This window comes from Oreochromis niloticus, linkage group LG10 (genome assembly GCF_001858045.2).
Source record: "Oreochromis niloticus isolate F11D_XX linkage group LG10, O_niloticus_UMD_NMBU, whole genome shotgun sequence".
Lineage (NCBI taxonomy): Eukaryota > Metazoa > Chordata > Actinopteri > Cichliformes > Cichlidae > Oreochromis > Oreochromis niloticus.
Window position 1 is genome coordinate 6,681,090 of NC_031975.2, and position 26,982 is coordinate 6,708,071.

Genomic DNA, 26,982 nt, shown 5'->3' on the forward strand with positions numbered 1-26,982 from the left:
TTATATATACACATAAGAACACTTTGAACACTGGTGCTCCACAGGGGTGTGTACTGAGCCCTCTCCTGTACTCACTCTACACCTATGACTGCACAGCCACTAACAACTCCAACATCATTGTGAAGTTTGCGGATGACACTACAGTGGTGGGTCTTATCACCAACGGTGATGAGACGGCCTACAGGGAGGAGGTCAGCGCCCTGACCCACTGGTGTCAAGACAACCATCTCACCCTCAACGTCACAAAGACAAAGGAGTTGATAGTGGACTTCCGGAGGTGCAGGGAAGTACACACCCCCATCACCATCAACGGCGCTGCTGTGGAGAGAGTGAGCAGCTTCCGCTTCCTTGGTGTACATCTGGCTGAGGATCTTACGTGGTCAGGACACATAAACAAAACAGTGAAGAAGGCGCAGCAGCGCCTCTTCTTTCTCAGGAGACTGAAAAGATTTGGCATGAGCCCCCGCATCCTCAGGACCTTCTATCGCTGTGCCATTGAGAGCATCCTCACTGGATGCATCACCACCTGGTATGGCAACAGCACCGCTTACAACCGCAAAGCTCTCCAGAGAGTGGTGCGGTGCTCTGAACGGATAATTGGAGGTGAGCTTCCCTCCCTCCAAGACATCTACAGGAAGCGGTGCCTGAGGAAAGCGGGGAGGATCATCAAGGACTCCAGTCACCCCAGCCATAAACTGTTCAGACTACTTCCATCGGGAAGGAGGTTCTGCAGTATCCGGTCCCGTACCAGCAGACTGAGAGACAGCTTTTTCCACCAGGCCATCAGACTGCTGAACACGTCATAGACACCTCACCTTCACTACTTGAACTTCAACATTATGCACTCTACACTGTACATTAATGCCACTGTTTTGCACATGTCCAACTACCAACCTCTGTATATTTTATATATTCTGTTTACTCTATTTAATTTGTAAAATATGTATACATACACACACACACACACACGTAGAAAAACATATTTAGTATACACATCCAGTAATGCATATACTCTTATATTGTACATATATTTATTACTTTCAGATTTAGCCATTCTTATATTTTGCTTGTTTTATGTTATTGTATTTTTGCACAACTCTGTTGCTTGTGAAGCTTGCACACAAGAATTTCACTCGCATGTACTGTACCAGTGTACCTGCACATGTGACGTGACAATAAAAGTGATTTGATTTGATTTGATTTAAGAGATGACTTAAGAGTGAACCATTTTTAAAAGGTATCTTTTGCCAATTTATTACCAGCAGTCTGTTGGAAAAACTCATTGTTTGTTCACACTTCTTTAGTTGAATTCAGGAAAAATGCCAAAGAACACAGTTTGACAGACATAAAATTGTATTTTTGCACCAACAAGGTGATTCCAAAGGAGCTATTAGCCAAAAACCTGGATCTCAGCTGGTGTGCAGTGAGTCCTCATTTTTTTTGCAGAAACTGGACAAGCAGAAGACAGAAGAAGAAGTGGCAGCCTATAAAACTATCTACAGCAAATGAGCAGTATCTGAAAGTCATATCCTGAAAAAACAGGAAAGAAATGCAGCAAAGACCCAACAGCGGACCTAGGAGATGCATCTGGACTGCCAGTTGATCCTTCTACTGTTCAATGAAGCCTCATTCGAAATGTTCTCATTGGCAGGGTGGCTGTCAATAAGCCATTTATAAGGAAGGGAAACATTGAGAAAAGACTGAGGAATGCCAAATGCCACAAGAACTGGACAGAAAATCAGTGGCAACAGGTCTGATGGAGTGATGAATGAATGATGTTGGTTGAAATTATGAATATGTACAGATTAGGCCAGGAGAAAGGTACAACAGTGAGTTTCTACAGGTATTTGTAGGGGCCTCCCCCTACATCTGTCATAATTTGTGCTGCATTTCGGCCAGTGTTGTGAAATGCAGGTGAGATCTTGTCAAAATGAATGCAGAAATGCAGGTTTTGATCCATCAGGCAATACCATCTGTAAAGTGCCTGATTGGCAAAAGCTTCATTTTTCAGTATAATAAGCATCCCAAACACACTGCTAATACAGTTAAAGCAAGCCTGGCTAGAGAAATGGAATGGAACACAATGGAACACCATTAGTCATGGATTGACCTCCCCAGAGCCCTGGCCTCAACATTACTGAAACATTGTGGGATCATCTAAAAGCAGCCAACATCTAAAGAAGAGGTTTGAACGTACTTCAAGAAGCCTGGGGAACCATTTCCGAAGACTACTACAAGAAAGCTTGTCATTTCTTTAAATTATCCAAACACAGTTAAAGACTGTTTTTTTTTTCGGGGGGGGGGGTTGCACAGATGGGAGATCACCACAGGTCAGTTGGATTCTGAGGGCCACAAAGGTCATGTTGGTTATCATCCCCCTGCAGGACTGCACGCAGAGGGCCCAAGTTAACGTCACACAATCCAGAAAATTAAGGCTGCGAAGAAAAGGGACTTTTCCAGCAAACAAAAAAGAACTGGCACTTAAATACCCACCAAACAGGTTTTAGCTTCTCTTCAAAATAAGTCACGAGTGTGTGTGTGTGTGATAAAACTATATGTAAACATTTTTTTAAGTTGGTCCTCCATGAAAAAACACTAAACGCTTACTGTATCAGTAACAGCATGAACTTTTCATGTTTACGCACACCACAAACAAATGCAGTTTGGTAAGGTTAGACAGCTCACATATAAAATGCCTGCGTGGCTCAACTAGTACACTAGACAACTAGACACTCACTTTAAACCCGTGGGTTGAACAAAAAATTCCTAAATTTCTAGTCATCACTAGAGCAATGACACCTCGTTTGAGCCTAGCCAACCTGAATCAGAGTTGAACTGGTTCACACTGCAGCAGAGAAAGAACTTGCTCTATCTCTCTGCCTGAAATGTCAGACTCACAAGACCTGTTTGCCACTGTGGTCTAAACTCTGGGAGATGCTCAGTGCTCGCCTGCCTGGGGAAGTAGTTATTGGTAACACAAACCTGTCTACTTTTCACTTCACTTTCAGAAGCAGGCTGCCCTTGCCCAAGCCTGCAGTGGGGCAGAAAAAAAAATAAGGGGAAAGAAAAAAAAAGACAAGGATGAAGAGAGAAAAAGGTATGGAAGGCAGAAAGAAAGAGAGAGAGAGAGAAAGAGAGAGAGTGAGCAGGGTGAAGGGACACGGAGAAATTTCTTTTTTATGGGAATGTTTCACTTAATCTCATAAAGGCAGCGTAAAAACCTCCATCTGTTTGCTAAGCAGTTCAAAAGAGACTCCACATGCCTCCGCTTGCTGCTATATAAAAACAACATTCTAATGCAGATCTTAAAGAGGGCCAGCGGCTGAGCGTGCACAATGAGAGCTGGGATGTGCCAGACACGCCGATGGAGGATGGGATGGTGGAAAGAGAATTAGGTAGGTAAACAGGAGGGAATGTGAGCAGCACAGAGGGACCGCAAAAGAGAAAAAAAAAGGTTTGAAAGAGCAAAATCAAAAGCAACAAATTTTTCTGCCAGCAGTCCTGCTTCTGACGTGGTGGACGTGACCTTGAAGAAGGCGCAGTCAGGGTCAGCGAGGGTCGCCCTCTGGGCCTCGCCTGCCACTCCCCTCAATCAACCCATTCACCTCCTCTGCTCCCTTCTCTTCTCCCTCTTCATGTTTCACCCTGAGACTTACCATTCGCCTTTGTCATTAATAGAGGAATGTCCTGGCAAGAATGACATCTTGTGGTTTATTGGGGCTCCTGAGCAGGGATTCAAGGACAGCACCTTTATATTCGGGGTCTTTGAAGATAAAAGTGGGCTTTCCCCTTTACAATAAAACCTTCTGCACCAGACACAAGAATCATCAATCTCCAAATAAATATAAACCAAAATATACGATAATAAACGACTTCTTTGATCCATTCGAACAAGATGGACCAAAATGCAGCGTCTCTGTAGTCAGGTTTTCCTGCACATTGGTGCCTCTGCACACCTCCAGGTCTCCTCTCCCCATAGCGGGGGCAAGACCAGGCCCATCTGCAAAGCTATTTTGACGAGCCACCCTTCTAAAAAACTCCAGGGTTCAAAACTGCCAGAAGATCAAAGGACTAATACTGCAGTAATAATAAGTTACTGCCCTATGAACACCTCATTCATCAGGGAGAGGCAGTGATATAATACAGTTGTAACTGCAGGGCCATTAAGCACTCATCATATGATCCTATTTGCCATCCTCATGTGGAAAAACATCTTCAGTTCTGCGGGCTGAGTGAGGACGCAGGATGAACTCTTGCCTGCAACGCCAAAAATCTCAACTGATAAGGAAGTCCACACCATCTCCCACCTTCCCTTCTTAGCAGCCAACTGAAGGTGTCTCCCAAGTGGTTGGCATTTTAATAACAGAAATTTGGCACAGTGCAGCATCATCTGGGCTCTGTCATTCTGTGCAAGCATGACACGGCGTCCTATTTTGAGCACAGCATTTTTGTCACATCATGCGTGCCAGCGACAGCCCGATGAAACCCTGACCCTCACATGCTCCCACTGAAGTGACAAGTGAGAGATGTGCTGCCCTAATATGAACGCTTTGAGACGCAAATGCTTTTCATTCCTTAAAATCGGGAAACCTGTGAAAGGTAGGTGAATTTTGCCCTCAGGCATCACATAAACAGCCTAGCGTGCATAGATGCTAATATGGGGGAAATGTATGATGCACATGCAAGTTAAAATGCACATGTTCTTTTCCCTGCCTTATCTTACAGGGAATATATTAGATGGCTTTATTAGTAAACAAGTGTGTTCACAAGCTGAGATGCATTGCTTAATGTGTAAATTGGCCAATTTTAAGTTTCATTTGTATGTAAAAAATTTCAACCTGGTTTGATGGAAACATGCTTTTCAGCTGATTTCACAGAGCGAAGTGAGTTGTTTTTTTCTTTTTTTAAAAAGCAAATGCAACTAGCTCAGTAAGCTTGAAATAACACACTAAATACATTTTGATCAGTGGCATAAGGATCCACCAAGTAACAGTAGCAGGTGCATGCAGGAAGTTTTGTTGGCGTAGTTTGGCCCATTGAACACACAGTTAAGTAATGGAGCAGCAGCTGTTGAGAGCAGTTAAGGTGCTTTGAAGCAGGTGTAATTTACAAAAACATGTGCCTGTTCTTCACATCGATAGGTCCATTGTAATTAAACCCAGAAATCAAAGACAATCCAGTTATTTGTGATTTCTGCTAAAATTTGCTAGGGGGGGTTCTTCAAGCAGAAATAAAGCCAGTGTGAAAGTGGCACAAACTGCAGTTGCTAAAAAGAGTGAGTCACTCCTCACAGAGTCCTCATTTTAAAAGGCCATCGTTGGAGAACTTAAAAGCATGTTTACAGGCTGATCCAATAAATGGTTTTAGCCTCTCTTGATTAATTTTCCTTTTCACAATAACTGTTTGGTAAATACATGTTTTCAGAGGAAGGGGACTGGGGGCGTGCCCCTTAGATTGACAGGCGAGACACAGAGAGCTCTAGGCAATCAATCTGGAAGGCCTCACCTCCGATAATGAGAGTCACTAAACTGGATCTCTTGGATGTTTGTTCTTTTGTTAGCATCATTAACTATAGCCTTTGCAAAAAAAGGTTTGTGAAATTGTACTGTTTATTCACTCTGCATGACGGCTCACTTTCATGTCAACTTTTACAGTCTTCTTTCAGGTTGCTGTGACATGTTCAGGGTCATTACTGCTTTTTCCAGGGTTGTTACCAGGTTACTTTTTTAATGCATGCACCAAGTATTTAGAGTTAAAGACCTGCTTACGTGAGTAATACTTAGTGAAGTTTGTCCCCATTTCCCTCTGTGTAACATGTAAAAGAGCAACCAAGTCTGCATTTCCACTTTTCATAGAAATATAAGTCAGGAATATTAGGAAGACCCTGCTAAGAGGGACATATTTTACAATCCTCACACATCCACAAATATTTGAGAATCCACCTGCTTCTATTTTAGAGCGGTGCATCTCTATGGACATCTCACTGTTTGGGTACAAAAGTTTTGTGGTGCCGTTAACTACAAACTCCAACTGGACCACAAAGATTGTGTTAGCACCACATGCCTACAGTAACCAAGCCGGGCCAGGACACAGCCCCTCTATCATTTCAATGAGGGGAGCGAAAATGGGAAGGGCAGGAAAGTGAGAAAGTGGGACAACAAGCTGCTAATCGGTGGCCACTCAAAGCACATCGTAGCTAAAAGCAAACAGAACATCTTCCAGATCTTACGTGCATGTTGGGAGGGAGGGTCAGTGTTTAGCTTAGCAACGCTGGCATCGTCTGAGAAAGCCGACAAGATGTGAGAGAACCAGCGGGGAGAGAGCAGCAAGCAACAGGCAGGCAGGCGAATTACTCGCACCTCTGTGGCAGAGGCGATGACAACGCTGAACTGAGCTGAGCAGCAACAATGCCGACATCTGTGAGAATGTCTAACCTCAGACTTTTCTTGTTGTCAAGCTAAAATCTCCAGGTACCTGCAGACAGTAATATGCATGAAATTCTTCCCGCTTGCTTCCCAATGCGGCACCAATTTAAACAACTACTCAGCTTTCACCTATCTGCAGACTTCCTTGATTAATTAAGAAGTCAAAAATGTCTCACTAAGAATCCAGCCCATTTTCATACCGTTCCCTGGTAAGATTAGAGGACCTAATCCGTACCATGCCCTGATGTCCTTTTTTGTCCCACCTGCTCACTTGAACAATCTGTGTGTGTTTTCAGCCTCTCGCAGGCGACCAAATCACCATTTCAAAATCCGCACGTGACTGTGAAATGCAAAGCGCACCACCTGTTTTTGAAGTGGTGACAAAGAAAAAAGGAATGCACTTTCCCATTAAGTAGGGAAACCTGAAGTATTCTTCTCATTGTTACGCAGCCCACAAAGCCCCCCACCCCCACCCCTGCCACCACCCCCAACACACACACAAACACACACACAATTAAGGCTTGTTCCAAAGCTTTCTAATCTCTCACCCTGATGGACAGAAACTTGCATTTAAAGTGCACCACTAAACAGTATAGATACTGCTACTCCCCTGTCCACATATCCCACCTTGTGTGTGGAATACTAACCAGACGGCAACCTCAGGTGGAAATTTCCTTCAGGTAACAGGGCAGTGAGGAAGCACCAGCACTGACAGCACTGTATAACAGAACAGTATAAATACAACATTTAAATGTTAGGCTAATGAGTCCAGCCATGGACTCATTGTCCATGTTTCCTTATCAAAGTATTTTCCTGTCCTTGGAACAGCTGCAGATTTGCCCTCTCAGAATTTGTTTTCGGGCTCCTCCCTTGTCCTATCGTATAGTTGCTGACCATCTACTCAGAGAGTGTGCCTGAGTATGGCTTTGCAAAAAGGAAGGGTGCACAAACCAAAATAACAGTGCTTTATACTGGAAAAAAGCATATTGTTGTCTTCTAAAATGTCATGCTTAACCACTTCAAACGTGCAAAATAACGCAATCAATCATGCAGACAAACTCAAAGATCACCCTTTTTCTTATAAAGCATAAAGTACAAGTGACATGTCTGCCTTTTTTTGACAGAGCAGTCACCGTCAAGTCACAGAATCAGAAGCTATGCAGGTTCAACCTGTAGCTGTAGTATTGTTTACCCTGCTGCAGAAAACTTACAGGTGCATGCAGAGTTTTCATTTTCAAGTGTTAATGGTGCTCACTCGTATTCCAAAGAACTAGCTAGTGCACATGACTAACCAGTTGGAATCTAAATGCAGCATAAATCGTTGTCTGGCAGTGTGCGCTTTACCCAAACTGCACCATGTGTGACTAAACAAAGCGCCAGTAAGTCCCCAAAACTACAAATCTTCAAATGGCCTCTATGCATACTTTCTACCTTTATATCAACCCTATAGGTAGAAAATTTGAAGCACAGACATTCCAAGAAGTTTATGCTCAGGTTTTTATTAGTGAAATTCAACCAATTAAGTCACAGTAGCTCCATCTTTTATATACAGTCTACAGGTTCAACTTACTGTTAAAAGGACAACACCAGTTGCAAACTAGCAGCTTCAACTGTAGCCGACTAACAACACTGTTTTCTTCAGCAACTTTGCAACAATGTTAACAAAATTATGATTATTGGTATCAACAATATCATAACAGTTTTTGAGCATTTACTTTCCCAAATAGCTTATTTTAGAGCTGGGCGATAAAACGATAACGATGTGTATTGCGAAATAACTTTTTCTTGATAGAGAAATTAAACTATTGCGATAGGCCTCATCTCTCTTGACCTCTTAAAAAAAAAAAAAAAAAAAGAACAGCCAATCCAAATTAAGTAGCGCAGAGCCGAACCAATCACAGCCGCAGCGTCACGTCACGTGACTTGTTACGTACAGCACAAGCGCCAAGGCGCACATGTGTATTTGTTTTTGCAGCCGTGCAGCCCGGGTCATGAAGGAAAGGAGTTTGCCGACTAGAGAAAAATCAACCGAGAGCGTGAGCGAAGGTTACCGAAGAAAAAAACCGATGATGGTTCCAATGCCGGAGAGCTTGTCGAACGGAAGGGCCACAGAAGTTCCGTAGTGTGAAGGTATTTCGGCTATTTCAAGTCTGACAAAAAACAGAGTAGCGCACACTGTAAATTGTGCCGAAAGCAAGTCTGGAAATACAATAAAGCGGTGCATGCTCAATCTCTGACTGAAAGCGCTAATTCGTCATTCGGCTTTTGTCAGACTAAAGTCACTGTTAAAACTGTTTGAAAAGCTAAGCTATACAACAAGGAGAGATTGAGAATTTCCTTTTAGTTCTCAGTTTATTTGATATTGACAAAAGATAGTCAATTTTGTCTGTTCTTCTGTAAAACGACCTAAGATTTATTTTTAGAATTAATATTTTGTTTCTAAGTGGAATTGACAATTTAGTAGTCTGTTTTGTTTGTTCTGTTTTGAAACTTAAACGCTTTAGCGGCTGCCTTTTGTGTAGTTTGCAATATTTGCCTTTATTTATCTGAAACTGAAGTCTCATGTTCCTTAAGTACATCTGCCCTGTTGAACTTATTATGGGAAATAAATATTTTAATTAAAACAAGCTGCTAATTATTTCACATTTTACTTGTGAGCAACGGCACATTTAAATCTTACAAATATAGTTATTTGGCTTATATCGTGATATATATCGTTATCGCCTGAAATGAAAAAAAAAATATCGTGATATGAAAAAATCTTATATCGCCCAGCTCTAGCTTATTTACTTTGATATTATGGCAATAAACACCCAAAACTTTGAAAATGTTTTATTATGGAAAAACTGTGTACATCCTGTCCATTTTAGCCAATTCTTGATTGTTAACACAACTAATAACCGGAATGTGTCTACGTCACATGGTCTGACATAGTTCACAGACACGCACAGTTAGTACGCAGGTGCAAACAAAACCTTTCTGCCTGTGATGAAACAACACCATACTAAGAAAGCCAACTGCAGCTGATGATAACACAGTTTGGAGGAGGGGGGGCAGTGGAGTCATGATTCTGCTTGTGTAGGTGGATTAAAGGAATGGCCTGACAAAGGTGCCCATTGTTTGGCCTTATTAAAAGCCTGCGAGTGTTTAACATTTGCATTATCATGAAAGGAACGAGAGACAGAGGACTGTGGCTCAGGCAAATAGCAACGCAGTCAGAACACCATCTGTCTCAAAGACAAAATAAATGAAATACTTGGAGACGGGCTAATCAAAGTACAAATTACATCATGACCACAGTAATGAGTGCACTGACCTAAAAGAAGGCTGCGGACTCAAAACTAAATACTTCCTACTGATTTATCTGCACAGTGATGTGGTGAACAAAGACATGGCCTAACTTTAGCAACGGGGAAAAGGGAGGAGAAAACGGAGGCATCTGGGTCACAAAGACGGGAACGTAGTCACTTTTTAAAAATCCCATCATTTCAAAAAATAAAGAATCGGATAGAGTGCAGTGTGGGTTTGTGCGTGTGGTGTACCTAAAAAGGCGAACAGTTAAAACTGGAGAAATATTTGAGATGTTTAACAGTGCAAGACTGCACAGTAACAAGGCCGCCCTTTCACTTTGCTGCCTGATAAAAGGGAGTCTTGTTGGAGATAAGCCCAAAGCTAATTCTATATTACTTTTGAAGCAGTCACATTAAAGATGGAATGATCAAAGCCCTGTAAACCTATCTCACAATGAGCTGATGGAATATTACCCTAAGGATAACAAACAGGCCCGTGTCTTTTGCATTGACGACTGAAAAACTGATTTTGAACTGTCCCCATGTGGTTTCCAGACTTTTTATGTTGTGATTTAGAGTTTATCTCAAACTGGAAGCAGTAAAAATGTGACACTGTCTGTGTTTTCGTGTGCTTCAAAGCATAAAAGACAAAAATTTAAGCTGCATGCAACAGGTTTAAGAGGTGCACAGTCCTTGCCGGTCGGCTTGTAAAGTATGGCCAAGGTTGCAAAAGTTGGTATCCAGCTTTGAGTAGCTGAAGAAGGAAACAGAAAAGTCATAGTTTATCCCTTTGAAGGCAACCGAGCAACTGTCTGGCACAGACAGGCAAATAATGAATTTTCATGGGAGAGAAATCAAAGCAAATCCAGAAGTCTGCTAACGCTGACGCATTTCATACCAGCCAAAATGTCCATTGTGTACCTGCTGCTTTTTGCATTTACTCTCAAAAGCTGAAATATGCTCTTTTTTCCAGATGTTCCTCTGTGTTACTCCTCCTCGACTTGTGTCAGATGAGCTGGAGATAGGGCTGGGCGATATATCGAGTTTTTAAAAAAAATATCGATATATTTTTATACGTGATATAAGATGTGACAATATCGATATAGTCTATGTTACGTTATAATTATACTAATTATACTTGTGGAGCCACAAGTTTGCCTCTCTTTCGTCCACTTTTGTCTCTACGCAACGTTACTCGGCCTCGCCTCTCTCCTTCACTGAACACAACTCCCCCTCCTCCCCCACCTGCAGGCAGCGACAAGATGGACATGGGGGGGCGTTTCTCAATATGCGTACTTGTGCGTACTTGCGTTCTCGTGTACTCGTGATACGTCATCAGTCGGAGACCAAGTACTGTTCCAATTCGAAGTACGCATCAAGCCGAGAACGCAAAAAAGTCCCGGATGTGTTCTCGCTCTGCCCGTTTTATCGAGCATGCATCGGTGTGGACTTGGTACAGCTAAATATCCCAGAATGCATTTCGTCCAACACTCAACAGCGGACTCCTGGCACATCGTTTTCAAACCCCCCGCTCACGGTCTTCTCACTACTCAGGTTAAAGAAACCCCAGCAGCTGTCTATAGTATTGAGTGTCCACTAAAATAGAAATAAAAGCGTTCTAACATCTCACCTGCTTGTTTTTATTAACGTATGTACACGTATGTACATGTACACTATTTTTATTAATAGAGGTTTCACTACTGAGGTTAAAAATGATATATAAGTCACTTAGATCACTTCTAAATGTTAATGTTTGGTTTATTTCAGTGTTTTATTTGTTCCTGAGTAAACTGGTTTGGCTGTGATTAAAGTTAAGCTTCATAACATGTTACTCACAGTTAAATTAAGAGGGGACGGCAGTAAAAACTCCGGACCTGTGACATCATCACGTACGCTGGTGTTCCAATTGTACAAATCGCGAGTCCATGCTCGCGTTCTCGGCGAGTCTGTACTCCCGTGCGTTCTCGGCCAGTACGTACTCGCCGAGAACGCGAGTATGTACTCGCGTACTTGAGAATTGAGAAACGGCCATGGCAAACAGTGTTGCCAACTCCTCAGTAAGGAAAATCGCTATTGGCTGTCCTAAAAGTCGCTAGAAGTCGCTAAATGACGTCATTGCCTAATTTGCATAATTGGTCGCTAATGTAATTGTAACGTACATTGTTGGAGAGAGAAATAACATCGTGGAAGAGACATAAAGTGAGTAAAAAACGTCCTAAATGCAGTTTTAATTTGTAGTTCTAAATAAATTCTATTTCTTTTAGTAATTATTGTTTTTTAATGTCACACTTCCAACCCTGCTCCTTTATCCGGGTTTGGACCGGCAAAAGTGACCCGAAATTGGCATTCTGGTGGAGTTACTTTGTGTGTGTGAGTGTGTGTTTATAAGTAGTTTTAAACCTTGTGATCCACAAAACAGCATAACAGTAAAAGAAGAACTGACTGCGTTACAGTCGGTGTGGGAGCAGCGGCTTCGCTCATGTGCGATTCATTTGCCGTTTGGACGCATAGGTGTGAACATCTCCTGCCCTGATAGCAGCTGGGGGAGGACTATCCTCCGCCTGTGAGTGCTTTGACACGGGTGAGGTGCCCATGGCAGCACCGCTGCTTGTTGAGAGTAAGAGCGACACACGTTTTCACGTCAAAAAGTCGTCATAAATAAGTCTCCAATAATACCAGAAAAAGTCGCCAGATTTGTCGCTAGTCGCTTTTTAGAAAAAAAAGTCGCTAAGGGGTCTGAAAACTCGCTAAATATAGCGACTAAGTTGCTAAGTTGGCAACACTGATGGCAAATCTCCGTTAACGAGTTACTGCGCATCGCCCCCTGCGTGGGGCTGGACGCCGTCAACGTGTTAACGTGTTAACGAGCTAACCGCGCTAACGAGCTAACCACGCTAACGCTATGCAGCCCACAGGGGCTGCACGGCCTAAAATCCTTTCATTTTCTCAAAAGTTGACAGCGCGCCTTATGTAAGAATTCTGGTTGTGCTTGATGACCGCGAACCGATTTTATGTGGTACACGTCGCTCAGCAATACGTCAAAAAATGTTTTAGTACGACTTTGGTAAGCTACGGAGCTGCACCGCTTGATGGATTGTCGGAGCATTATGGCTACCGAGGAGCCTCACGGAGTAATACGTACTGTGCTTCAACGTAATATTACCGTACTGTGTGTGTGTATAAGGACCATAAATGGCACCTGTTAAGAGACATGGTTAGTAAGAGGATTTCAAACTCAAGGCTGTCAGTCACGCAGTAGAAGTTGGGAACAGAGCAGCTGTGCAATCTGTCTTTGTTATTATGCTCAGCGTCTTTTAGTTTACATTTTGACTGCACAATTGTGAGCTCTTTGTTATGCACGCAAACAACATTGTTTTCTTTTATTTATGGAGCATTATTATTTAATAAATGCTCATAATTTATTTTTGAGTAATTTTTTCATGTTCATCTACACTGTATGTTAATAAAAGTGCCTGTGTGACATCTGGGACACAGCTTTGACTAAGAACTCTCTTTCTGTTCTTACTTTATGGCTTTAAAAAAAAATATCGAGATATATATCTTATATCGCCATCCAGCTAAAAAATATCGAGATATGAATTTTGGGTCATATCGCCCAGCCCTAGCTGGAGATGTTGGACTCGGCTGCCAAAGTAAAAGCAGATAAAGGCAGCTGCCACTGCACTTCCAGCCAACGTCTTTGCTCAAAAAACATATACGCCCGAGGTCAGCATTGACCCCTACAGAGAATAACACACAAGGAGACAGAAACCACAACTCATTCCTCCATTAGTGGGTTTCCCTTGTTTTCAAAATGCTTCCTTTTACTGAGACTACACTTCCTGGTCTAAAGTTTAGGACACAAGAGTAGTGTTTATGGCATTATACTGTCACCAATTCTTTATGAATTCCCTCAATAGCAACAGAACTGAAGTTCTAATGCTGGCAACTGAGTCCCATAAGCAAACCAAACTTCAGTGGTCATTATGACCCAAATGTAACTTTTTTAATATTCTATTTTTTAATTTTTTTAATATTCTATCCCATTTTTCTGTGAACAGAACACAGAAAAATAGCTTAATATAACAAGCACTTACTAGTAAGTCTGTAAACACTGAAAACATGGAGAAAATTTATTCATTCCCATATTTTATTTACCTTTCCCGATCAGCAAACTGCAGAAAGTGACAAAAATTTTCTTCAAAAGTTTCTCTGATGTCAATTTAGGCTGCCTCCAAAAGTGAGTCAACTCCATATACCCCGTGTTAAACATGTTAATAGCTTTCGAGCAGACTAAACACGTGCAGAGCCTGCTAGCACAAAATCTTTTGGACTCTGTGGCTAATCTACCTCTTATTAAATATAACAAATCAAAAGGCTGTATTTTATTGTTGGTGATAGGTTTGAAAGCACTGCTCCAGGTGTCCTGGTGACTTAGTATAGATAGCAGTAGGAGCAGAAGCCTGGATGAAAATAAGGAGACAGCAGCCTATGATGCACTGCAATCTCGGTCCCACAGTCTGTGCACATCTGTTCCATAATCCATCTGTTCTTGGTTACTTTAGTTGGTTAAGTCGAACCAATGTAAGCCTCCCTAAAATCCCACAAACCCCTTTATTCATGAGCGATTCTTGCCAGCTCTCTATCTACACTGACAGCTTCAGTGACTCTACAGAAACCCGAAGGTTGCAGGTATCCGCTGCCTTCTCGCACCAGTAGTTTTGCACACTATCAAGCCACAATTATACACGGTGCATCCACTTAAAATTCGGTGCAACAAGCACCAGGGTGTTTCAAAATAACCGCTGAAACCTTTTTTGGTTTTGTGCACTTCAAGCATGTCGTTTTTGATTTATTATTCCGCCGACTCTACTGCAAGTCATGGGGCGTGCTGTATGCTGACACACTGGAAGCAGTTCACACAGTCTCATAAAAAAGAAAAGAAAAGAAAAGAAAAATCCTAGATCAATTAAAACTTCTCTCCCTCGGGACCATCCATTCCTACAACTCCTTCCCTCCTTCCAAACAGGAGGTAACCAGGACGACAGCTGCACACATCAGCTTCTCCTTAAAAAGTCTTTAATTGTCGCCTGGAGGTAGACATGTTGCTGCGATCACCAACATGATGCGACAGAGAGGGTTCAGGTTCAGGGTTCATTTTTATAGTCGCTGTTCCCCACAGGCAAAAGAGTGTTATTTTTAAAGTTTTTATTTATTTGTGGTGGATAACTTCCAGGATCAGGTTTGTGTCACAATCTGAAGATAACAAGTACATATTTAATTATTCAGACTGTCGGCAATGTTTTGGAGTTTTTGTTGTATATAAAAAGAGTTTTTTATATACAAAGTTAGAGAATCATTTTAGCACTGCATTTAGTTCCCGTTCACATGTGAATACAGTATACACACTGCCGGACTTAAATGAATTATTGTGAGGACAAATAAAAATGGCATTTTCAGTGTATTCAAAAAGGTGAATGCTCACATCAGTACACCTGAGCTGCAGTAGTTCCCACATGTTTCCTCTGAGAAAAGCTCACTATAGAATTCCCAAACTGGCAGTGAGTCATCACGGGGACGGTATTGTACTTAAAGGGGATAAAAGCCTAGCACACCCAAATTTAATGTATGTATGCATGGTAATGTATTCCTCCTGATCCCACCTGTTACCAAGAAAAATCAGAGGTGCACCATAGTATAACAACGAGAACAACGAACACTCCTTTGGCTCGTCCCATTACACTGGAAGGATATGCTTTACCACCTTTAGTCTCCAGCAAATGCTTCACTTAAACTGCATCCACATCATGTAGTTTAACTCTTGTTAAAAGCCACCAAGTGAGAAAAAAAATCTACTTGGAATTACAAGATCAGTACTTTCTAACTCACAATACAGGTGAAAAGAACTACACAGTTGCTAGCTTCACCTCCACTGACTGTCCCCTCTGTTTTTATAGGGTTGGTGTCATTGAAGCATTTTAATTGAACTATCTGGGAAATTTTATGACCCACTATGAGGTTTAAAACTGTCCGAACTGTCCGTCTGTGCTTCAGTTTTACTGAGTGAAATTCTACTATTTGGTGGTGGTGGCTACGTCCATCTTTTAGCTACAGTATATGGGTACAACATTTACCCCAATTTTTATATATTAGCAGGTCAACATTTGCTTAATAGCACAACATGCTATTAAGCAAATAATAAGCACAGTCCATTCACAACGTGTTTGAGATCCTTCACTGAATAACTAAAAATACCAGTTGTCTTCCTAACATTAACATATTTAATGTATTGTTAATGCTGCCCTCTGGCATATTTCAGTTAGACCAAAGTAGTAGAGAGACTGACAGACAGATCCACAGAATGATGTTGCTATCATATATTTTTTGAGCATCAGTCACAAACAGTATTATCAGACTGATGCCAGATGTCATGTTTTAAAGCGATTCACTGCATTAGTCAAACACAGTCAGTGTCACCTGACTCTTGACCTATCTGACTGGCATTGTGTTTGTGCCTAAATTTGCAAAAACATGCTTGAATTCATGTGGCCTAGTAATATGCATCCACATACACTAAGCACACACACACACACACACACACACACACACACACACACACACATAAAAGCCCCAGTTAAAGAAAACAGGATTACTGAACAATCAGGCCAAGAAGCCTTTTCATCTGAGAGGAGAATCAATAAGCAAGGCTTTCTATGAGAGTCAACAAGCCCAGACATGGGCCAAACTCAATCACTGTAAGAGCTGTTTTCACAAAACCGCTTCGTGTTCATCGTGTTTCACAGAGGTGAAGTTTGAGTGGGAGAATGTCCGCACTTTCAAAAAGCACAGATTACAGCATTTATTCAGAGTAAATTAAGCTTGGTGTGGAGTTTAGTCTAGTACTCCTGGCACCACCGCAGTGCCTTTTCTCTGAATCACGTTGCCCTGTGACTTAAGCCTGAGAGCCTTTCCATGGCTTCAGTGTAAAGTGAAACAAGCAGACAGCAAACAGATTGCTTCTACCACAGCACAACATGCAGGAAGAGAGAACTTGTGGCCTCTGCTTGTTTCGCATTGTGCAATGATATAAAACCACTGGAGCGGTGAACAGTTCTGATTCAGGCATTTGCAAATAGCTGCTGCAGATTGATGGGACATAACTGTACAAAGAGAAAGTGTTCCCCTTTTTTTATAACTTCTATTAAACATGTTTAAGTTCACTTTGTAAAGTTCATCCATCCATTTTTTTCCACTTTTCCAATTTGGGATCCCAGCGCAGGCTGGAGACATTCCCAGCTGCCATAGGGCAAGAGGTGGGGTTCACCTTGAACAGGTGTGTTGCAGGGATAACGAACTTACTAATGAACTTACTGATTCAGAACAGCTCAATTTATCATTAATACACTGTCTCTGCCTACACTGAAATTCCTTTTCAGCTATTAAAAATGCAGCATGTGGGATTTAGTGGTATCTTGTGGTGAGGTTGCATACTGCAACCAACTTAATACCTCTCATGTCACCCTGTCCTTGCAAAATGAGAACCTACAGTAGTACCCTCACACAAATTCAAAAACAACCCTCTCAAGAAGGTATTTGGTTTGTCCAATCTGGGCTACTGTAGAAACAATACTGGTGTGGCATGGCAGACTCGTTGGAAGAAGCCCCTCTGAAACAGAGTTACAGAGTTTATTTTTATTTTACAGAAACAGTTTTTAACCAATACATTGCAGAAGGTGAAGTCAGGCTGAAAAACTCCTGCAAGAAGCTGTTAAAATATTTCAGCTTATAAGGGTTGAGAATAAAACCCTCATCTCTATGTTCAATTAAAATGTTCAAATATTTTTTTTTCCTTAATAATTAATAATTCTTAATAATTTATGAAATTGACCTCGTTCCAGCTTTCTTTATTTTATGTTGTATATTACTGTTACTCTGCTTGGCCAAAGTCTCAAATAATGAAGTCACTGTATGTAGAAGTTTATATAATAAAGATGGAATATCACTAATATGGTCATTGCAGTCACACAGCTCCGGTAGTGAGCTCAGAAACCCGATGCACCCGCTGGTGGGTGAAGAGAGTAAAGACATCTCCATTTTGGCTACAAATCTGTCACGATCCCAGTCAGTGGCTGTTTCTCAATTCTCAAGTACGCGAGTACGTACTCGCGTTCTCGGTGAGTACGTACTCGCCGAGAACGCACGGGAGTACGTACCCGCCGAGAACGCGAGCACGGACTCGCGATATGTACAATTGGAACACCTGCGTACGTGATGATGTCACAGGTCCGGAGTTTTTACTGCCGTCCCCTCTTAATTTAACTGTGAGTAACATGTTATGAAGCTTAACTTTAATCACAGCCAAACCGGTTTACTCAGGAACAAATAAAACACTGAAATAAACCAAACATTAACATTTAGAAGTGATCTAAGTGACTTATATATCATTTTTAACCTCAGTAGTGAAACCTCTATTAATAAAAATAGTGTACATGTACATACGTGTACATACGTTAATAAAAACAAGCAGGTGAGATGTTAGAACGCTTTTATTTCTATTTTAGTGGACACTCAATACTATAGACAGCTCCTGGGGTTTCTTTAACCTGAGTAGTGAGAAGACCGCGAGCGGGGGGGGGGTTGAAAACGATGTGCCGGGAGTCCGCTGTTGAGTGTTGGACGAAATGCATTCTGGGATATTTAGCTGTACCAAGTCCACACCGATGCATGCTCGATAAAACGGGCGGAGCGAGAACACATCCGGGACTTTTTCGCGTTCTCGGCTTGATGCGTACTTCGAATTGGAACAGTACTTGGCCTCCGACTGATGACGTATCACGAGTACACGAGAACGCAAGTACACACAAGTACGCATATTGAGAAACGCCCAGTGTCTGGTATTTTTGCGTTTGGGTCCTGCTGTTTCCTGCTTCCACCCCATGTGGGTGGAGCTCTTGTTCCTTACCTCCTTCTCTCACCTGCAATTCATCGACGGCAATCAGCAAAGTGGGCAGCCCAGTCCTCAACTCTCCGCCAATTCATCAGCTACCTCACAGTGGTAATGAGGTCTCCTTGTCTCTCGCTGTTAATGTTTTTGTCTCCCTAGTTCTCTCGCTTCCAATTAACCTCACCTGCAGTGTAATCTACTGGATGCTGGCTGCACCTGCTAACATTCACCAAGCCTGCTTAGAAACTCCTGGAGAAACGCTACTACTCATGGGACTCACCTGCCTGCCGTCACTCCTGGATTCCTGGAATTACCAGGTTGTAAACTCTTGAAACCTTTCATGCATCCCACCATTCAGACGCTCACTTGGCTACCCCCCCGAATCCTCTGATTTACCACGTGCAAGTAAGCCTAAACTGATTAAATTCACCTCCACGTCAGAGAACCTTGCTGCGTTTCTCTCGTCGCCCTTTGTACATATTCCCGTAAAACAATAGCTTTTTTTGTTAATTTAGTCTGTCTGCCACACAGCCCTATGACATAATGGAAATGAGCATACAAGGTTTCCCAATATCAGTTTTTGTTTCGCACTGAGTAACAATCAAGGGAAAACGACCCTGATTTTTACAGCATTGTACTTTTAACATAGACTTTAAATCACTGAGGTAGAGGCACACATGTTGTTCTTCACGTCATACAAGTTCATGAATGTATTTGAGAGATGGTCAGCAATGCTGGAAGTATCACAGCACAAACTTTCCAAGCTGTTTCGATGCACTGAATGAGGCAGCGCGAACTGCTGCAAATCAACAAGGAAATCTCCCTGCAAGGTTGGATATAAGAATCCCTGAAAACCAAAATACAAATAAGGGATAACAATGAAACGCTATCCCTCGAGGTTTCGAGCGTCACTTTGTTTGCTTTATGCTCTATTCTGAGTGTGCGTGCTGCAATCCGAACCCTCTGCGGCCGTCAAGAGTATCTATAGATCGGCGAGGCGGGTTTACACTCAGACTTAGCTGTAAACAAGGCCCATCCAGAGATCATGGCTGACCCAGCACCGCACATCCCCAAATAATCTGATTCATCCCTTCAAAAGGCCAAGAGCAAACTTCTCAGCAGCTGCATGCTGAATCCCCAATAAATCTACCAGACCAAAAGCTTTGAATCGTGCTATGAAAACGAGGATGCAGGTGGCTGGAGTGGAGTTTAGTGCAATACATACTTTCCAGACAAGCCAAACAAAACACACACACACACACTCTTCTCTCCTTCCTCTTTCCCTTGCTTCTCAAAGGCGATATGCAGGGAGGAAGAAAGCACTCGGAAGCGGCGGCCTTTTGTTCCCGGATACTTTTGCATTAGGGAGGAGAGTGCGTTTTGTTTATGGGACAACAGTGTTTCCATTAAGGCTTTAATCGGAACTGTTTTCTGCAGGCAGCCTGGATTGACACCCCTCTTTCTCCGATTTGGTTCCCACCGGAGGAGCAAACAGGAGGAGGAAGAAAGAAGCGGGGAATGTGGGAATGTCTCTACATCGTCGCCACGGCGGGGAGCTCCTAAACATGGCTTTAAATTAGGGGAAAAGAAAACACAGGCTAAAAAAAGGCAGGCGCTTAACTATACTCCTGCCTGCTAATTTGTCACCACTTGAAAAACGGGGGAAAAAATAGCAACAGTTTTAAATCACACTATTTTGAAGTCAGGGTATGCCAGCCAGTGTGTATGGTAGAATGCTTAAACACAAGGGAGATTTAGGTCACCTCCGTCAGTTACACATACATCTGAACCACTGTGGGTGGACTCTATGGAGTTCTGGCTGCGTTCATATTAGAGAGAAGCAGAAATGGAGAACACTCAGTGTCTGGTTCTGGTTGGCTGGCTGGGATCTGACTAGTGACAGCTGGGGCTTGAAAGCCTTACATCCAAAGCCAGGGCTCGATGCCACTTGCTACATAGCAGCGCTGAGCTAAGCCCACCCCCTCCTGTCCAAGCCCTCACTCAAAAAGATCACTGTGCTGGACAAAACATCAGGCTCCTGCCAAATAAAGGATCATCTCTTTAAAGTCAGAGAGCAGGAGGGGTGCTGGGGGCAAGACGAAATGGCAGTACGGTCGATCTGTCTGCTGCCACGTCTGAGACGAGGAAGGGGGTCACAGAGAGAGGAGTTTCTCAGACCATTAAACAACAAACAAACAAAAACTAAATTCAACACCGCCTGTGTGTCAGTGTGCACAATCCATACCTTGTCGGGCAGTGGCAGACAGTGATGTACCCTGTGCTCCAGTTTGACGATGGTGATGAAGTCACTCTCTTGTCGTTCATCCTCACTTGTATTGCAAAGAGACAGAGGATGATACTGCAAATAAAAGAGAGAGAGCAAGGGGTTAGCAATATTTTTTTCTTTGCAGTACTTGCTACAATGCACACTCCAGAAGCACGAGCACAAAGTACACAAACAATGAATCTGGGAATGATGTACGACTTACTGAACTTTCTTTAGAAATGATGTAAATGAGGCAAAATTACTCGATCACACTGAGTGCACGCAGAAACAGTACAGACAATTTAAGGCATTAACTATTACAGAAGCACCAAAGCTTTCTGATATATTCAAGTGTAGTTTGGTGGGTTTTTTGCCATTACAAGGGCCTACTTATATTTAGATGTAGTTTGTTTTTTTTTTAAATTAAATAGTAGATAAATAAGTCATAGTGTTATCATATCTACATTTTTCCATATCTACCCAAAAGACAACCTAAAGTGTGTGACCTCAAACCAAAAGCAAAAAAGAAGTATCAAAAAAGAAAAAGAAATGTTCACAAAGATGTTTTAAAAGACAGTCTGCACAAAAATGCTAAAGTTCTTTTTCACACCACTAGAGAACAACAATTGCAATTTATGGAAGCCTTTATGTGTTAAATTAAATGGTTTCCTTCCTAAACCATACCCAGGCTACATCAAGAGGAAAACTTTGGCACCCTACAAAATCAATGACATGGATGGCAGTATTCACTCCCACTTAAATCCTTGAGGACTGAAAGAATGAGAGATAGTCAATCTTTAGTGGAACATTTGATCCCTTCTGAAAGGAAGGAAATTCTGAGCTGCTGAAAGGCTGCATTTAAGAGCTCAAGGGATCGCAGCAGTGCTTGCAAGTCACAGACATGCTGTCACGGGCACGGGGAGTTGCACGGCAGTCGGGAAAACAGCATCACTAATTTGCCTGCATGACATGAATGATGGCACCTCAGGTACAGGTCCTTAAAGTTCACAGATCACTCTGCAGCACCCGGTCCCTGGGGTTCCTCCCTAGCCCTGTCTTGGCCTGTCCTTCCCTAGCCCTGCTATGAGCCCGTCCCAGCCTGGTTCTGCCACGGTGGGACTCTTCATGTGGCTGTCGGCTGAGGTAATGGGGCTCCCCCTCATCTCACCCAGCGGAAATCCCTAAATTAAAAAGACCCAAGGGTGACATCAACAGCTGGCACCCCACGGCAGGGGAACTGACGTAATGTCCCGCAAAGGGCTGTTGCATGTCTGTCAGAGGGTGAAACAGAGAGAGACGAGAAGAAAGCAAGCAGACTTGGGGAATCAGGGTGGGATAAAAGAAAAACACAGGGGGTGGACCTTCATCACAGCGGCTGTTCAACGCAATGGATTAAAATGAAATAACGCAGAATGTTATCGAGATATTGGCTGTGATCATTGGCATAAGAAACACCTGCACTGATGCTAAATGTCTGCCTAAGATGCAAACAACATGACAGAAGAAGTCCATTAACAGAGTCCAGATGTAAATTTCCAATTCATTTTCTCTTCTGATGATTCACAAAATCCTTGGATCACAAGTTTTAAGCCAAGCCAACCAACTATGAGGTGAATCATAAAAAGATTTTGATCTGGATCAAAAGAATAAAGGGAAATAAAACAAAAAGACTAATGTACAAGACTGCGTACATAACGACTGTAATTTTAACAGAGAAGGAACTACTCATCCCATAATGCACTGCAAATCCCAGGTTCCACACTGAACAACGTCCAGCCTTCTTGAATGTAATCCTTTTCATTATTGTGTTGTATAATAATAGATTTTATTATATTTTGTAATTTGTGTCTGTGTGTGTGTGTAACAGGGCGGCCCTTAGCGGCTGGAAACACAGTGAGATGGACCAAGGCAAGTGTAGTGGAACAAAAAGTATTTATTTGCAGTACAGCTCTCCTTACAAACAATTCCCTTGTCAAGCTTCTTCACAGCACAATCAACCCTCTAATGACAACCGGCAGCCTTAAGTATGTTCAGCTGTCACAGATTCCACTCTCAGGTAAATTCTTAAATCCCAACCTTCCACCACAGTATACAATATATCAGTTTGAATAAATAAATACATAAATACATTTCAAATTTTTATATTAATAAATATTTCACACTTTAATTTTACACCAAACCCAATATTATAAAAACCCAAAAACCCAAGCACAAAAAGATTCACCACACTCTCCTAACCTATGGTCTCTCCCAGAACCTTTAACTGGTGTCTGGACCCCCAGGGAAACATTTGCCCAAACACCTTGAAGAGGACACAGGCAAGAAAGGTGAGTAATCATTGTCTTACAAACACTTATTTGCACCACTTTTATTTATTTATTATTTCTCACACACACATTTTTATTAGTTTTCCTAACTGGTAAACCTTAATCACAATCTCAATCGCCATTCCTTTCTCCTCACAGACAACCACCACATTCCTTAATGAGGAGCAGCTGTGCAGGGTCTGAAACAAGGCTACCAACTGATTTTAAAATTCCCAATAAATATTCAATAAATAATTAAACTTCTTTTGTGCAAATGTTTTACTGTGCAAATCCATGCTTAAAGTGCAATGCTAAATAAAGTGCTTGATAGGGTGCTTTTAATAAAGTGAAAGGTGTGCTCTAAAGTGTTATACAGATAATATAATATAAATAAATGTAGTAAGGGAGTCCTCTTCCTTACAGTGTGTGAGTAGTAAAGTTTTGCACTCTCTAACTTTCTTCTTTTCCACTTGCCTGTTTTCACTCTACTTTTATTCTCTGGCTCTCTTCCACATTTGTCCTATTTCCCTCCCCCCATCCCCCCAACCAGTCCTAGCAGATGGCTGCTCCTCCCGGAGCTTAGTTCTGTATTATTACTTTACCTTATAATAGTAAGTGCCTTAAGGTGACTATTGTTGTGATAAACAAAATTGAATTCATGGCTTTAAACATTTCATTTAGTATTGGGGTGGGGTGATTAGGTGTCTTTTTTTGTTAAAATAAAGCCAATATAATACAGACATGCGACTCCTTTAGGAGTACACACCGTCATTTCATCACGTTGTAGCTTATAGTAAGTCTGCTTTGGATCGTTATGTCTCATAACCCAAAATCCTATGGATGTTGAATGTTCTTCAAGAGCCATTCCTGAAGACTACTCAAAGAAATGACAAGAAAGATTGTCTAAGACCGTTCAGGCTGTGTTGGGGAATAAAAGTGGTCATACCCAATACTGACTTTCAAGCTCATCTGTTCGTTCATATACTCTATTTCCATGAAGGCGTTGTTTCACATGTTTTGCTGCAGCTACTTTCCATTTTCCCAGTCAAATATAAAGACTAATTAGCACTTCAGTGGCAACCAAAACAGTATACATTTTTGTGTCGTGGTACTCAACATCCACTTTTAAATGCACTGAAATGAAAGCATCTAGAAGATGACAGGTGTGCTTAACCTTACAAACAGAACCTGTTGTGAATTCTCAGACCCTTGCATGTTTCCTTAATGGCAGCCACTGTTCAACAGGAAGGCAGGCAACAAGACAGCATGGACTCTTGGCCAGCCTTGCATGCAAGGCTGCCAGCTGCCTCTACCAGTCTGCATTTACTAGGCCCAAATTAGAGGCCTACAGTTGAACTTGGCCTTTAACAAAGAAAAAGAAAGAAAATAAAAACAAAAATCCTTTAATGACACTACTTCACAGATGCCATGACCTCTGCTCATTTTTGCTAACGGCTGCTGGGAAATGACGAGAAGAGCTGCATTCAGAGTCTGATTTTACAGTAAAATTACAACACTCATTTGTATCTTAAGGCTTATATGATCATGTCTGGCTCTTGCCATGACATTAAACATGTTGATGCATGGGAGTGTGCAATCATAGCTACTAAAGCAGATAATAATCCCAAAGCTGAGCCAAGCAGGCTCATAAGGAGTGGCTGCTTTTAGTTTCCTCTTTCTGATGCTCTGAGGGCAACCACCTCAATGGTCACAGTGTCTATGTTTTGCATAGTCGGCAAGACTAAGCATTATCTTCTATTTTAGATATGCCCACACAACTTATGATCCGATGGCTGTGAATGCTCCCTGTGCCACCATTGGTACCATTTACCACTTCGAAACACTCCGCTACTGGACTATAAACAGCAACCAAGACAGACTGAAACGTCTTCATTTGGTTTTTGTATGGCCCTGAGAAAAAGGGGCCTGGGAAACCAAATCACTGAGTCTCTATTTCACAGGCACTAGAAACCACAGGGCACGCAAACAGTTCCCCACAGACTGTTAACAATGCTCACTCCTCCATTCCTCCTCCTCCTCATCTGTCTAGATCTGTTGCAAAACTGACGAGGACATGTCCCTCGGTTCCTTTGTAGCCACGATTAAAGGCATTCCTTTCCAGCCCAATCAAAGACTACCTCCAAAATATTCCCAGGCATGAATTTAACAGCCTCAAAAACAAATACATGGAAAGAAAATGTGGAAAATAAATAGTAGCTACAGTGAGAAGTCAATAATATTGTTTCCCTTTCTTCTTTTTTCATCTGCCAATAATCAGCAAGAGAGCGTTCTAGTTCATCTGTTGCCAGCAGGGAACCGGGCCTACGCAGTTATGTCAGTGTGCACTAAAAGGGGGAAACAGAAAAGGCTTGCACCTCTTATCAAGCTACCAGTCAATTAACAGCTGTGCAGGTCACAGGGCTTCTGAAAAACTGGTGGCCAATCAAAATACATGCTGGTTTAGTAGGAGGTGAAACAAACACTCCAGCAAGTGCTTTTTCTGTTGTATGACTTGAGACTAGGAGTGAGGAAGGTAAAAGGTTTAATCAGTTGAACTCTGCCTCGGGGCCTGGAAAGCCTGCCAAGTTAGAGAATATCAAGGAAGAATTCAATCAACTCTGCCACATGCAAACATGCAGATACACACACACCCAGTGGGTGAATACATTTTCAATGCCACCTGATAGGGTGAGAAAAAAGTCAGCATGTGATCCATTTTTTTTCCATTTTTTTTTTTATTGTGACCACAGCTTTTTGTTTCTGAAGTTAACCATGTTCTAAACTGCTGTTCAAAGTGATACTCAATACTTGTTTGCACGACAGGCCTAATTAGACTTGCTTCTCTCGGCAGACGAAGGCAAATGTTTGTTTAAGCAACAGGCAACAGGTGTTGTGGATGCTACGTGACCCATTAAGCTAATTTCCAGCTCCATATTTTGATTCCTGAACTATACTGAAGTAGCTTTGCTTGATTTACACTTGAAAATAATCCCTCCTATACTGTGCATATACTGTTCATCCAAGCTCTTTTAAGTACTTTCCCCTTCAGCGAATTTCCTGCTCTGTTTGGCTCCGCTTTGCAAACAGAAGGTTATTATATTATACTATAATTATTATATAACTAATTATATTAATGATATTCTACAATAACAGGAAAAAAACAATGAAAATGAGCATTCAGAACAGTCAGAAGCCTGAGCTACTGTAACAGTGTATATAAAATACTATAAAAGGGAAATATATACAGGTCCTCATCAGAAGAAAAGGGAGCCTGAGGTGGCAAGAAAGACTGAGACACTGACCCTTTGGGAGCACATCAGGTAGCACGTTTGCTTGAATTCTGTGTGTGAGAGCATGGGCTAATGAGTGAGAGCATAGCTATGTGTTGTTGCTAGAGGCACCTGAACATGTGCTTGCATGTGAACCTCTGTGTGCAAAAGTTTGTGCCTGGTGATCGACAGTTTTGGTTCTGCAGGGGAGTGAGTAACTCATCGCTGGGTGCAGGAGCGTGTGTCGGAATCTCAGCAATTGCTGTAGGGGTGGGGGGCGCTGAAAGTCTAGGTGCTGAGCCTTTTCTCAAATGTCATATCCTTTCCCTGTATCAATAATCAAACCGCGCTGGCGTACACACACACACACACACTGTGGTCAGCGCCACAGATAACACAGATACACACTGCTCAATCAGACTTCATGTATCTACACTAATTAGATTCACATGAAAGACTGATATGAGAGCAATGCCCAGCGC

The 26,982-nt window shown here is 42.1% G+C and overlaps 1 protein-coding gene and 1 long non-coding RNA gene across 4 annotated transcripts in view; one reads left to right on the forward strand and one right to left on the reverse strand.

Moving 5' to 3' along the window:
• The window catches only part of LOC100699515 (E3 ubiquitin-protein ligase RNF43), a 109,518-nt gene that overhangs the window by 15,084 nt on the left and 67,452 nt on the right, over nt 1-26,982 (reverse strand). For all 3 annotated transcript variants that reach the window (XM_005460843.4, XM_025910877.1, XM_005460844.4), the window contains exon 6: nt 20,905-21,018. In XM_005460843.4, the coding sequence (XP_005460900.1) occupies nt 20,905-21,018 (114 nt within the window). The remainder of the gene's footprint in view (nt 1-20,904; nt 21,019-26,982) is intronic.
• Nucleotides 2,297-26,411, forward strand: LOC102081334 (uncharacterized). The gene is made up of 4 exons (XR_267330.4): nt 2,297-4,599; nt 22,793-22,981; nt 23,180-23,252; nt 23,391-26,411. It is a non-coding gene; the product is annotated as an uncharacterized LOC102081334 (long non-coding RNA).